The 15606-nt window shown below is 40.7% G+C and overlaps 1 protein-coding gene across 1 annotated transcript in view; it reads right to left on the reverse strand.

Annotated features, from left to right (window-relative positions):
• PNLIPRP3 (pancreatic lipase related protein 3) overlaps positions 1-14033 on the reverse strand; it is a 44028-nt gene extending 29995 nt beyond the window's left edge. Inside the window, exons 1-4 of the mRNA XM_027528981.1 lie at positions 13977-14033; positions 11635-11802; positions 7803-7830; positions 1900-2060 (exon numbers count right to left, since the gene is read on the reverse strand). Of these exons, the coding sequence (XP_027384782.1) occupies positions 1900-2060; positions 7803-7830; positions 11635-11802; positions 13977-14033 (414 nt within the window). The remainder of the gene's footprint in view (positions 1-1899; positions 2061-7802; positions 7831-11634; positions 11803-13976) is intronic.
• Positions 14034-15606: the final 1573 nt, after the last annotated feature.

The following is a 15606-nucleotide window of genomic DNA, read 5'->3' on the forward strand; positions in this document are numbered from 1 at the left end:
TGAAGACTGGTCTTCATCACCTTCTGTCTTACTGCCTGTGCTCTACAAAGTTCTAGTGCATGTCTCTGTCCAGAAGGATAAAGGATCAGCAAGTCCTATGAAGGCTGAGGGTCAACATCCGGGGATACAGTTAGTCCTGGGCAGAAAAATTCACCCTGAAAGTCCTAAATGGATAGAGGTGCCCCAAAACATTTGTATTACGTTTTTAAAAAATGTGGTAACACACACATAACATAAAATTACTGTTTCATCCATCATTAAGAGTAAAATTCACTCGCACTCTCATTCACATTGTTTTGCAAGCAACAGGACCTTTACAGAACTTTGTCATCGTCTCAGACTGAAACTCTGTGCCCATTAAACAGTAACTCCCATCACCCCCTCCCCCAACCCCAGTAACTATTGATATTATTCTACTTTCCGTCTCTATGAATTTGACTATTCTTGGTATGTTATATAACTGGAATCATATAATATCTGTCCTTTTGTGTCTGGCATATTCAATTTAGCAAAACGTTTGCAAGATATTGTACAACCTATTAGAATTTCATTTCCTTTCTACAGCTGGGTAATACTTTTTGCTTTTTAACAGTTAAATCAAACTTTTGAAGACATTTTCTTTATAAGTTTCTCTGTACTCAAAGTAAAGTCTGGTCTTTTCTTCTTTGTTCTCGCTAGAGCCGTAATCTATACAGCAGATGGTATATTTCAGTAAAGAGCTATGTGTACATATGTATGTGTGAGTCTGGTAAGTAGATAGCTATGCTTGCAGGGTGTGAAGGCCTAGAAGAAGGCTGTCTTGGCTGGTGAGACCTGCCCTGCATGCGACGGGTCTGGTGGAAAGCAAGCCTCAAGGTTATGCTGCTGCTGCTGCTAAGTCGCTTCAGTCGTGTCTGACTCTGTGCGACCCCAGAGACGGCAGCCCACCAGGCTCCCCCGTCCCTGGGATTCTCCAGGCAAGAACACTGGAGTGGGTTGCCATTTACTTCTCCAGTGCATGAAAGTGAAAAGTGAAAGTGAAGTCGCTCAGTCGTGTCCGACTCTTCGCGACCCCATGGACTGCAACCCACCAGGCTCCTCCATCCATGGGATTTTCCAGGCAAGAGTACTGGAGTGGGGTGCCATTGCGTTCTCCGAATAAATGTCCTAAAGCCTCCTAAAAACTCAAAATGGGTCCCCATGGCTCCCAGGGTAATAGCCCATCTCCCCAGGAAGGAATTCTACAAATTGTTTCTAAAACTGTGTTTCTAACTCACTCCGCATTTGAGGACTTCCTCTCTGCCTTGTCTAATCCAACAGCGGTGTCATTTATCAAACACCCTCTATTGTCTCTCTCCTCTGTGTGTGTGTTCACACCATTTCCCTGTCTTTGCTTTCGAAAGCCCTGCCCTTCCTTCAGGACACACCTCAAACCCTCCTCGAATTCTTTCCTGGTTCCCATCCCCACTCCCAAGGGGAAGGTAATCCCTTCCTCTCTCTGTTCCCAAAGTCTTTGGTCTGTTATCTTACATCACAGACCAAAGTGCTGCAATAAGGCTATTTGGTTACATATCTCATTTCTCCTAGTACAATAAATTTAGGGCACTGTCTTGTTTATTCAATTTAGTACATAATAGGTATTGCTGCTTCTTCAGTCTTACAATGTGGAAGGTTCTCAATTAATATATTAACTGAACGAAATATCAAATTTATCCCATATGAAACACATATTCAGAGCAATCTTTGTTTTTAAATACCAGGGCAAATGATGAGAGAAATATCTGGCTCACAACACTAAAAAGAAATGTTTTCCTTTAACTCAAGAGTTTCTACCAGAATAGGTTATCTATGGCTTCTGTACTTGCAGAGACATCTTCTATTTTAGAATAATATGTGTGTGCAGGCAGCGAGTTAACTTACCTGATGGACTTTGGGATTCTGTCTAGTGTAGAGCAGAAAGCGAGTGTTTATCTTTTCTGGAGACCATGGTAACCCTGCAAACTGTCTTGAGAAGGTCCCAGTCCATGGCAGACCATCTTTAAAGCATCCCACCCTTTCATAGCAAACTTCTTCCCCTGCAGCTAAAAGATAGAGTGTTAGTATTATAGGAACCAGGCCAGAGAACGGCTGTGTTTTACACTAAGAGGCTTTATTGAAATTAGTCTTTAAACAAGTGTGACTCAGGGAGAGTCTTTTCAAAAAAATGCTCTCCCTTCCCCTTCCCCTCCCTCCCTTTCTCCATATCACAGCCATAACCATGTGGACTTCAGAACGGCAGATCAGAGTGTAGGAGATTTGACATGATACATCCCTGACTTTGGATAATTATTTTACCTTTTTTGAATCTCAGTTTCCTTCTTTGTAAAATGGAGATAATTTCACTTACCTTACAGCCTGGTTATGAAGATTAAATGAACTATTACACAGGATAGTCCTCCTTAAAAGGGGCCAGAGACATAAGATTGGATACTGTGTCTTCCCTGAAGGTCTTCTTTTTCTTATAAGACTTATAACTCTTGATGAAAGGTATCTTTGTGTCTCCAGAGCCTAGTACCATGCCTGGCACACAGCAGGAGTCTGAAAAGTGTTTCAGCGTGTATGCCTACATGCTAAGTTGCTTCAGTTTTGTCTGACTGTTTGAGACCATATAGACTGTAGTTAGTCAGGCTCCTCTGTCCATGGGATTCTCCAGGCAAGAATACTGGAGTGGGATGCCATGCCCTCCTCCAGGGGGATCTTCCCCATTCAGGAATCAAACCTGTGGCTCTTATCTGCATTGGCAGGTGGATTACTTACCATTAGCACCACTTAGGAATCCCTTCAGAGAGTATAAATGAGAGCAAAGTTTCATTTAGTTTTAACTGTTTCTTCTTTCTGGAGCTCACTTCACTCATCTTTAAAATGAGAGGTTTGGGGAAAATTAGGCGTGGCTGAGAGGAGCTACCCCACGTCCGAGGTCAGGGGCTGAAGCCGGGAGGACCCCATGCCCGAAGGGCGGTGGCCAAGAGGAGTTACCCCATGTCCGAGGTGAAGGGCAGTGGCCGAGAGTGCCAGGCTGCGACGGGGCAGAAACGGCCTAGAGGAGCTACCCCGCGTCCAAGGTCAGGGGTGGTGACGAGAGGAGTTACCCCGCATCCAAGGTCAGGGGCGGCGGCCGGGAGGAGCTACTCCACGCCCCAATGCCAGAATCCAGGGGCGGTGGCCGGGAGGAGCAACCCCACGTCCAAGGAGCCGTGGCTGTGTGGGCGTAGGAGGGCCTAGAGGAGCTATCCCACGTTGAAGGTCAGGAGGAGCGGCGGTGAGGAGACACCCCTCATCCAAGGTAAGGAGCAGTGGCTGCACTTTGCTGGAGCAGCCATGAAGAGATACCTCATGCCCAAGGTAAGAGAAACCCAAGTAAGATGGTTGGTGTTGCAAGAGGGCATCAGAGGGCAGACACACTGAAACCATACTTACAGAAAACTAGTCAATCTAATCACACTAGGACCACAGTCTTGTCTAACTCAATGAAACTAAGTCATGCCCGTGGGGCCACCCAAGATGGGTGGGTCATGGTGGAGAGATCTGACAGAATGTGGTCCACTGGAGAAGGGAATGGCAAACCACTTCATTATTCTTGCCTTGAGAACCCCATGAACAGTATGAAAAGGCAAAATGATAAAATACTGAAAGAGGAACTCCCCAGGTCAGTAGGTGCTCAATATGCTACTGGAGATCAGTGGAGAAATAACTCCAGAAAGAATGAAGGGATGGAGCCAAAGCAAAAACATAACCCAGCTGTGGATGTGACTGGTGATAGAAGCAAGGTCCAATGCTGTAAAGAGCAATATTGCATAGGAACCTGGAATGTCAGGTCCATGAATCAAGGCAAACTGGTAGTGGTCAAACAAGAGATGGCAAGAGTGAATGTCGACATTCTAGGAATCAGCAAACTGAAATGGACTGGAATGGGTGAATTTAACTCAGATGACCATTATATCTACTACTGTGGGCAGGAATCCCTCAGAAGAAATGGAGTGGCCATCATGGTCAACGAAAGAGTCTGAAATGTAGTACTTGGATGCAATCTCAAAAATGACAGAATGATCTCTGTTCGTTTCCAAGGCAAACCATTCAATATCACAGTAATCCAAGTCTATGCCCCAACGAGTAATGCTGAAGAAGCTGAAGTTGAACCGTTCTCTGAAGACCTACAAGACCTTTTAGAACTAACACCCCAAAAAGATGTCCTTTTCATTATAGGGGCTGCTGCTGCTGCTAAGTCACTTCAGTCATGTCTGACTCTGTGTGACCCCATAGACGGCAGCCCACCAGGCTCCCCTGTCCCTGGGATTCTCCAGGCAAGAACACTGGAGTGGGTTGCCATTTCCTTCTCCAAGACTGGAATGCAAAAGTAGGAAGTCAAGAAACACCCGGAGTAACAGGCAAATTTGACCTTGGAATACGGAATGAAGCAGGCAAAGACTAATAGAGTTTTGCCAAGAAAATGCACTGGTCATAACAAACACCCTCTTCCAACAACACAAGAGAAGACTCTATACATGGACATCACCAGATGGTCAACATTGAAATCAGATTGATTATATTCTTTGCAGCCAAAGATGGAGAAGCTCTATACAGTCAGCAAAAACAAGACCAGGAGCTGACTGTGGCTCAGATGATGAACTCCTTATTGCCAAATTCAGACTTAAATTGAAGAAAGTAGGGAAAACCACTAGACCATTCAGGTATGACCTAAATCAAATCCCTTATGATTAAACAGTGGAAGTGAGAAATAGATTTAAGGGCCTAGATATGATAGATAGAGTGCCTGATGAACTATGGACTGAGGTTTGTGACATTGTACAGGAAACAGGGATCAAGACCATCCCCATAGAAAAAAAATTCAAAAAAGCAAAATGGCTGTCTGGGGAGGCCTTACAAATAGCTGTGAAAAGAAGAGAAGTGAAAAGCAAAGGAGAAAAGGAAAGATATAAGCATCTGAATGCAGAGTTCCAAAGAATAGCAAGAAGAGATAAGAAAGCCTTCCTCAGCGATCAATGCAAAGAAAGAGAGGAAAACAACAGAATGGGAAAGACTAGAGATCTCTTCAAGAAAATTAGAAATACCAAGGGAACATTTCATGCAAAGATGGGCTTGATAAAGGACAGAAATGGTATGGACCTAACAGAAGCAGAAGATATTAAGAGATGGCAAGGATACACAGAAGAACTGTACAAAAAAGCTCTTCACGACCCAGATAATCACGATGGTGTGATCACTGACCTAGAGCCAGACATCCTGGAATGTGAAGTCAAGTGGGCCTTAGAAAGCATCACTATGAACAAAGCTAGTGGAGGTGATGGAATTCCAGTTGAGCTATTCCAAATCCTGAAAGATGATGCTGTGAAAGTGCTGCACTCAATATGCCAGCAAATTTGGAAAACTCAGCAGTGGCCACAGGACTGGAAAAGGTGTTTTCATTCCAATCCCAAAGAAAGGCAATGCCAAAGAATGCTCAAACTACCACACAATTGCACTCATCTCACATGCTAGTAAAGTAATGCTCAGAATTCTCCAAGCCAGGCTTCAGCAATATGTGAACCGTGAACTTCCTGATGTTCAAGCTGGTTTTAGCAAAGGCAGAGGAACCAGAGATCAAATTGCCAACATCTAGTGGATCATGGAAAAAGCAAGAGAGTTCCAGAAAAACATCTATTTCTGCTTTATTGACTATGCCAAAGCCTTTGACTGTGTGGATCACAATAAACTGGAAAATTCTTCAAGAGATGGGAATACCAGCCCACCTGATCTGCCTCTTGAGAAATTTGTATGCAGGTCAGGAAGCAACAGTTGGAACTGGACATGGAACAACAGACTGGTTCCAAATAGGAAAAGGAGTACATCAAGGCTGTATATTGTCACCCTGTTTATTTAACTTATATGCAGAGTACATCATGAGAAACGCTGGACTGGAAGAAGCACAAGCTGGAATCAAGATTGCCGGGAGAAATATCAATAACCTCAGATATGCAGATGACACCACCCTTATGGCAGAAAGTGAAGAAGAACTCAAAAGCCTCTTGATGAAAGTGAAAATGAAGAGTGAAAAAGTTGGCTTAAAGCTCAGCATTCAGAAAACGAAGATCATGGCATCTCGTCCCATCACTTCATGGCAGATAGATGGAGAAACAGTGGAAACAGTGTCAGACTTTTTTTAGGGGGGCTTCAAAATCACTGCAGATGGTGACTGAAGCCATGAAATTAAAAGACGCTTACTCCTTGGAAGGAAAGTTATGACCAACCTACATAGCATATTGAAAAGCAGAGATATTACTTTGCCAACAAAGGTCCGTCTAGTCAAGGCTATGGTTTTCCCAGTGGTCATGTATGGATGTGAGAGTTGGACTGTGAAGAAAGCTGAGCGCCAAAGAATTGATGCTTTTGAACTGTGGTGTTGGAGAAGACTCTTGAGAGTCCCTTGGACTGCAAGGAGATCCAACCAGTCCATCTTAAAGGAGATCAGTCCTGGGTGTTCATTGGAAGAACTGATGCTGAAGCTGAAACTTCAGTACTTTGGCCACCTCATGCGAAGAGTTGACTCATTGGAAAAGACTCTGATGCTGGGAGGGATTGGGGGCAGGAGGAGAAGGGGATGGCAGAGGATGAGATGGCTGGATGGCATCACCGACTCGATGGACGTGAGTTTGAGTGAACTCCGGGAGATGGTGATGGACAGGGAGGCCTGGCGTGCTGTAATTCATGGGGTCGCAAAGAGTCGGACACGACTGAGCGACTGAACTGAACCGAGAGTCCCTATTGACAGTGCCTCTCCGGGAGGGACTGAAGCGGTGGACCGTGTTGGCCATTTCTCAGTGCTGGCAAAGCAAGGGTGACTTGCAGCTGAGGAACAGCAGCTCAGTAGGCTGCTGTCCACTTTGTCTCCACCCCTCCTCCAGTATAGTCACTAACACTGTTTTCAGCCCATTTCTTGACTTCCACGGTAAGCTTAGATAGTCATCTTCTAGGTCTTGATCCAGACCTCATATTCCTCATAACTTGACTCCATACCTTTGCAAGACAAAGTTTGAAGAGCTACTGCCTCTGCATCGCTGCCTCTCTTCCATCTCTGATATCTGTCCGCTGCAATTTTACCTTCATACTGTCAAGACTGATAATATTCAGTCCTTGTTCTATGATGATAATTAAATCACCCCTGTCTTATCTGTACACTGACTCTAAAAAAATTGAAAATCAATAAACCAAATTTATATGACTAGATAAATATTTCTTCCCTTCAGAGCCAGCTAGCATGCTATTTCCTTCTCTGCACTTCCACCGTTCACATACCCATTCCCTTCAAAGGAGAATATTCAAATGAACTCTTACTTCTCACAATACATGAATTCCTCTAGGTCAGTGTCACTTTATCTGGCTCCACATTCAGATCATGCCTTTTGTGTGCCATTTCTGTTTTCCAGGATTCTCTGGCTGACTTTGTTTCCTCCTGTTGGAAGTGTCCTTCTTATATCCCTAGAACAGGGCCGTGTCTCAATCAATATTTCTCCTGCCTGGAATCCATTCTGTTTTTCCTCTTAAAGCACATATACATTCTGTTCCAATTTGAACCAATGATTTCATATTGGATAATAGCTTTCTAATACAACCATCAATTTTTCCTAGAAAGTCCAGCTGCCTTAGTTTTTGTATTCCATGCCCCACGCCCCCACACCCACCACTGCAACACTCTAAGTTCTCAACTACATTATTCAGTCAAGGAAAGAGAGTTTGGGTTTAAAAATGAAGAATGTAAATATTGCATGTTTTCTATGTTTGTAACTTACCAGGGGTATTGGTCATTAAGCCCTTTTCCTATAGGGCAACAGAGAGTGTATAAAAGCAGAAGAAATTAGATGTGGTTAAGAAATTAGATGTGATTTAACTGGGAACCACTCCAGTATTTTGCCTGGAGAATTTCATTGACAGAGGAGCCTGGTGGGCTACAGTCCATGGGGTCGCAGAGTCAGATATGACTGAGCAACTAACACACAATAGCTTATCAACATCATAAGCTATTAAAACTATTTAGGAAAAAAATGGAAAGATTGATAGCTGTTTAAAAATATACATTTGGTATAAAATTAATAACTTGAAATTGGGCCAGTAATTTAAATAGTCTAAATAAAAAAGGATATAGTTTTAAAATTATAGAATTAAAGATATTATCTAGCCATTTAAATGTTTACAGAGAATTTGTAATGAAACTTTTAAAGAAAGTGAGAATGATATAGTGTTGGTGGGAAAAGACAGATAAGCGAACTACTTGGAATATAGTTTCATTTAAAATGTATGACGGAAAAAATAAAATTCAAAGGAACTCCACCAAAATATTAACAATGGTGTTAGCATGGTTTTTATTTTTTTCCAACATATTATTCATTTATGGTCTCAAATTTTCAATAATGAATACAAATTACCTCTGTAATAAGAAAAAAGTCACAAAACTAAAAAGAAGAGTACTTTTCCACCAAATTATGTCCACATTGTTTTCTCTGTCTTATATTAATAATAATTAAAATAGCAAAAACAGATTAAGCCCTGTGTGTCATGTGTGATGAAAGGAAGACTTAGAAAAGGTGATCACCTTGTTCAATGTTTCATAAGCAAAAATGAACCATAATGCAGGTCAATCTATCACTAAACAGAACGGGGAGGTATGTCATAAATTAGCTTTTTCTAGGTTACACTGTGGTAACAAATGATTTCCAAATCTCATTGGCTTATAAAAATTAAATTCATTTCTTATTCATGTTGTATTCTGGCTGCAATGGTTTTAGGTTGGATGTGGCTCTGAGCTATCAGTCTCCTTTTTTTTTTCTAATTTTATTTTACTTTTAAACTTTACATAATTGTATTAGTTTTGCCAAATATCAAAATGAATCCGCCACAGGTATACATGTGTTCCCCATCCCGAACCCTCCTCCCTCCTCCCTCCCCATACCATCCCTCTGGGCCGTCCCAGTGCACCAGCCCCAAGCATCCAGCATCGTGCATCGAACCTGGACTGGCAACTCGTTTCCTACATGATATTTTACATGTTTCATTGCCATTCTCCCAAATCTTCCCACCCTCTCCCTCTCCCACAAAGTCCATAAGACTGTTCTATACATCAGTGTCTCTTTTGCTGTCTCGTACACCAGCCTATTATACAGAGTGAAGTAAGCCAGAAGGAAAAACATAAATACAGTATACTAACGCATATATATGGAATTTAGAAAGATGGTAACAATAACCCGGTGTACGAGTCAGTCTCCTTTTTTACAGGATCCAAGCTTAAGGAACAGACCCTGTTCGGCGCTCTTGGGACGAAGAAATGGATGTAACAGCTGAACCAGGCAGATTTCAAGCAGGCCTTCAGACTTGGCTCTATTCCCTACCGTTCGGTGTCCTGTGGACAACGGTGGCTCTGTGGAACGCTTTGTGGGGGGCGGGGGGGGGTGGAGGAGTAAATGAGGGGGAACAATAAAATCTACTGCGGAAGGGTATGCACATTTAAATTTCCATATGCACCAACTTTTGCCATTTTAGTTTGCATTTCTTTAACTACCTATACACTTGAACATCTTTTTGTGTATTTCTGGCATTTGCACATTGTCTAATGGGTGAGATTTTCATGCTCTATGTACATTTTTATAAAAGGTTATTTTTCCTTATTTATGTTTAAAAACTCTTTGAACAGTTAAAAATATTTACACCCTTTCTCAGATATTTAGCAAAGACATTCTAGTTGCTATATATTTTTGTTTAATAGATTTTACTTTTTATCATAAAGAAGTTTGCATTTTATTCAACAACATAATCCGTCTTTTCCTTTATGGCTTTGGAGTTTTTTCTTGTTTAGAAAAACCGTCCTCACTCTAAGATCATTAACGATTTCACTGTTTTCATAATCTTTTTGTTTTACTCTTTTACTTTTAAATGTTCATTTTATCTGGGGTTTTCTTTGATATAAAGTATAGAGTTTCAGTTCTCTTAGCATAAATTTATACAAAATGTAATCATTTAAATGTCTTTCACATCTATGGTTATTTCCCTTTGTTTATTTAAAACTGCCATCATGGCTTCCTATTTTTTTTTTCACTTTTATGAAGCAACCACGACATAAATTTATCAATTATATTGTTTTCTTCCTGTTTTTCTAATGTATTAACCTCTATTTTTATTAATTAAATTTTTATTTCAATGTTAATTGTTCTTTTATAGTTTCTTCTATTCTTGAGTCATATTTTGCTATATTTTTCAATGGAAATGTTTTGTTTCCTCTTTGACCTAAAAGTTCTTTAAAGGAGCATCTGAAATATAGCACGTTATATGAAACTAGCTTTAATTGGTTAACAAATCATAAATTGGCATAAGCACTCAGTTGCTAAGTCATGTCTGACTCTTTGCAACTCCATGGACTGTAGTCCACCAGGCTCCTCTGTCTAAGGATTTCTGAGGCAAGAATACTGGAGTGGCTTGCCATTTCCTCCTCCAGGGAATCTTCCCCACCCAAGGGACAGAACGCCTGTCTCCTTTGTCTCCTGCATTGCAGGCAGATTCTTTACCTGCTGAGTCACCTCAGTTCAGCCAGTTCGGTCGCTCATTCGGGCCCCACCCTTTGTGAATCCATGGACTGCACTACGCCAGGCTTCCCTGTCCATCACCAACTCCTGGAGCTTGCTCAAACTCATGTCCATGGAGTCGGTGATGCCATCCAACCATCTCATCCTCTGTCAGCCCCTTCTCCTCCTGCCTTCAATCTTTCCCAGCATCAGGGTGTTTTCCAATGAGTCAGTTCTTCACATCAGGTGGCCAAAGTATTGGAATTTCAGCTTCAGCATCAGTCCTTCCAGTGAATATTCAGGACTGATTTCCTTTAGGATTGGCTTGTTTGATCTCCTTGCATTCCAAGGGACTCTCATGAGTCTTTTCCACCACCATAGTTCAAAAGTATCAATTCTTTGACACTCAGCTTTCTTTATGGTCCAACTCTCACATCCATACATGACTACTGGAAAAACCGTAACTTTGACTAGACGGACCTTTGTCAGCAAAGCAATCTATATGCTTTTTAATATGCTGTCTAGGTTGGTCATAGCTTTCATTCCAAGGAGCGTCTTTTAATTTCATGGCTGCAGTCACCATCTGTAGTGATTTTGGAGCCCAAGAAAATAAAGTCTGTCACTGTTTTCATTGTTTCCCCATCTATTTGCCATGAAGAGATGAGACAAGATTCCCTAATTTTCAATTTCTAAATGAGTCTTTTCTTTATGGTATTGTGTACAGCCTTTTTCAATGACATAGAAAAGCTGGAAAATAGGCTCGTTAATTTAGTCAAGAAGTATTTATCTGAGGGCCTATTATGTGCCGGGGTGTTTCTCAGCACTAAGGACTCAGCAGTGGAGAAAGTAGTTCAGGTACCCATGGAGTATGTAATCTAGTTGGGGGGGTAGAAGACAGGCAATGAATAAGAATAAATAAAATACGGTATATGTTGAAGTGTGGCAAGTGCTGGGAGAAACCCAAAACATGGCAGGGGTGAAGGTGCGTGTGTGTTTGTGTCAGGAGGGGTTACAATTCGGATAGAGTGGCCAGGGAAGACCTAGCTAAGAAAGGTGGCACTTGAATCCATACCTGGAGCGGGTGAGGAGTAAACTTTACGGATTTCCTGGGAGGCATTCCAGGCAGAAGGAAGAAGTACAAACACAGCTGGTGTGATGAAGAATTACGAGGAGGCTGCCTGAACGGAACTGAAGAACCAGGGTGGGGGTGTGGGGAGAGGCGGGTCCACGACACCTTAGTCTGCAAGTTAAAAATCTACAAGTCTTTGAGGAAAAAAGTGGGGTTTTTATTTCTTCATTTTTTAGTTTTCAGCAAACTCATTTGGCAGAAAAAAAATGGGTCTAAAAGCCATATATATATATATATATATATATATATATTCTTTATTCCACTTAATGTGAATACATAGGTTTTACTATAGAAATACATGCAGGTAACTGGGTAAGTGTGGTACTGGAAATTTATGGAGGGACTCTTCTTTTTATTTCTATTTTCTTTTTGAAATAGGAAACAAGCCCATTGGCCAAGGGTATTAGTGGACAGGAAGGCACTGGAGGTTTGAGTAGAGGGGAGAAGAATGGAGAAGAATGAGTAACCCAGGAGTCTGGGAAAATGAAACAACCAGGAAAGCTGAATATGATGGCTTGGCAGATTCATGCTCCACTTTAGTTTAATAACCATGATTTCACAGTGAGACTGTCAGCATGGTATGTGTTTTCCTCCAGGCACATTCAGCTGTACAAGTGCAGTCACAACAGTGCAAAGTGTCAGATTTAATCAGGGTCATGGTTGAGCCAAGGGAACGAAGAGCAGCAGAGAAGTCTAGTGTGCACACCAAGGAATGAGCATGACTGATCACATTTAAACTGGGTAAGGAGGGGACTGAGGAGAGAGTTAGCTTCCAGATATAACGCTTTTTTAAAAATAGTTATATAAAATTTATAGGTTATATATATTTCAATTACACATACATATCTTAGCTGCCATAATTTAAAAACTGAGTCCATATTTGTTTTATAAACTATATCACATCTATTCAATTTTTAACAGAGTATTTGTATTCAGTCTTCTGGTACTTGCCATTTTATACTTTGTGCTTAATTCAGTGAGCTTCTAAACAGAAGTCACTCCCTATTGAAAAGCCAATATTTGAAAAACACGTATTTCTGATGGATAGGGAACTTACCAATCACAACTGGGTCTCCAGAGCTTAACACAGTACTTGGCACAAAGTAGGCAATTGTATTTGTTGATGTAAAAGAAAAATGTATTCGGATCCTTGTTCAGAGAGGATTTTGAGGGATGGGCTGGGAGTAAAGATAGCAAGAAGGTCTCTGAAGTCTAGACGGAGGAGATACCACTGAGAAGAGATGTGACAATACAAGAAAATGGACCAGGGCATACTTGACTCATTTCTTAATTCTGCTCTGGAACTCATTAATCTGCTTTCAGCATTCAACTGGAACTGTCCTGGGGTAGGAAAATCATGGAAAATAGAGCACAGTTCCTGGCATATACTAAAACTAACAAAGGTTCCATCCCTTTATTTTTTATTCCATAGGGAGAGCTGGAGAGCAGGGACTAAAACACACTGAAATCCTTTGATTCTATTTTGGCTAAAATGCGTCAACTAACTTTTATTGTGTTTACATGTACAATGTTGAAGCAGGGTAGTGAGAACAAAATAAACCAATAACTATTACATAGGTAATGTTAGTACATAAAGAGTCTACAATATAAAGTTCAGAAGTCAATAAATATTGAGCTAATGGGTAAGATCGTGACACAAAGGGAAAAAATCAATGTGGGGTTTCCAATCAGCATTAATCATTCATTCATTCATTCAAACATTTATTGAGCATCTACTGTGAATCAGGTACTGAAAATGGAAATATGCATGAACTCATTTACTGCTACATACTCATCTTAGAAGTGAAGAAACTGAGACTTCAATGGATGAATTATTTGTCCAAGGCCATAAAGCTACTAAATGATGAAGCTGGAGGCCCAGTACAAGACTGTCCAGTGACTTTTATTTTATTGGAAATAGATGCTTTTCATATACCTGTCAGATTCATTATTATGAAAATGGTGCATTTTCCTTTAGATAATTTTATGAAGAATAAAATATAAACACAGCTAATATGTCAAAGTCCATGTCAATTACATTTAAGATGTCAATATACTCTGTTTCAAAGAAATTATAAATTATGAGTCTTACCTGGTGATTTGCCAAAGAATAAAAGTGCAGGAATCCAAATTCCAAACATCTGAGTTGATTTTTTAAAAATCACATAAAATCTTGAAAATTTTTGCTTGCAAAATCACTGAACTATAAAAATATCAAGGAGTTTTCCAATGGTATCAATTAGTATTTAAGTTCTGGGTCCAGAAGAGCATGGGACTCACACTACCTTTAACTCTTCTGCCTTGCGAAGTACATGTGTCATAGTCTGAACTTCTAACTTCATGTTAAGAGATATAATTAGCAGGGTGTGCCTTGCATTATGTGATGGGTAATTAAAACTTCTGAGTTGCTGTTTCATCATTAGCAATATTTTGGTTAGGCATAAACTGAGTCTCTCTTGAAAGTTATTTTAGTACTTTGGGATGGTCTTATAGTTAAGAAACATTAAAACAAGCAAAAATTTTCCAAACTAGGATTATACATTATGTGTGTTTTTCCCTAACACATTTCTTTATTTCAATTTTTAAGTTTTTATTAATTTTTAAATTTTAATTGTTAATTTACAATGTTGTGTTAGTTTCTGCTGTACAGCAAGGTGAACTGGTGACACAAACACTTAGACTCACTCTTCTTAGATTCTTTTCTTATATAGGCCATTACGAAGTATTGAGAAGCAGTCCCTATGCAATACAGCAGGTTCTCATTAATTATGTATTTTATATGTAGTAGTGTGTTTATGTTAGTCCCAATCTTCCAATTTATCCCTCACCCCCTATCTTCCACCTTGGCAACCATAAATTTTTTTTCTACATCTATGAGTCTATTTCTGCTTTATAAATAAGTTAATTTGTACCAATTTTTTAGATTCCACAATAACCTCAGATATGCAGATGACACCACCATCATGGCAGAAAGTGAAGAACTAAAGAGCCTCTTGATGAAAGTGAAAGAGGAGAGTGAAAAAGTTGGCTTAAAGCTCAACATTCAGAAAATGAAGATCATGGCATCCAGTCCCATCACTTCATGGCAAATAGATGGGGAAACAGTGGAAACAGTGGCTGACTTTATTTTGGGGGCTCCATAATCACTGCAGATGATGACTGCAGCCATGAAATTAAAAGACGCTTACTCCTTGGAAGGAAAGTTATGACCAACCTAGACAGCATATTAAAAAGCAGAGACATTACTTTGCCAACAAAGGTCCGTCTAGTCAAGGCTATGGTTTTTCCTGTGGTCATGTATGGATGTGAGAGTTGGACTATAAAGAAAGCTGAGCACCAAAGAATTGATGCTTTTGAACTGTAGTGTTGGAGAAGACTCTTGAGAGTCCCTTGGACTGCAAGGAGATCCAACCAGTCCATCCTAAAGGAGATCAGTCCTGGGTGTTCTTTGGAAGGACTGATGCTGAAGCTGAAACTCCAATACTTTGGCCACCGGATGCAAAAAGCTGACTCATTTGAAAAGACCCTGTTGCTAGGAAAGATTGAGGGCAGGATGAGAAGGGGATGACAGAGGATGAGATGGTTGGATGGCACCACAGACTCGATGGACATGGGTTTGGGTAGACTCCAGGAGTTGGTGATGGACAGGGAGGCCTGGCGTGCTGTGGTTCATGGGGTCGCAAAGAGTCAGACACGACTGAGCGACTGAACTGAACTGATAAGCAATTTCACATTTTTGTCTTTCTTTGTGTGACTTACTCAGGATGACAATCTCTAGGTCCATTCATGTTGCTGTAAATGGTATTATTTCATTCTTTTTTATGCCAGAGAAAAACATAACTTCGAAAAGATACATGCACTCCAGTGTTCACTGCAGCACTATTTACAAAAGCCAGGACGTGGAAGTAACTTAAA

This window comes from Bos indicus x Bos taurus, chromosome 26, assembly GCF_003369695.1.
Source record: "Bos indicus x Bos taurus breed Angus x Brahman F1 hybrid chromosome 26, Bos_hybrid_MaternalHap_v2.0, whole genome shotgun sequence".
Classification (NCBI taxonomy): Eukaryota; Metazoa; Chordata; class Mammalia; order Artiodactyla; family Bovidae; genus Bos; species Bos indicus x Bos taurus.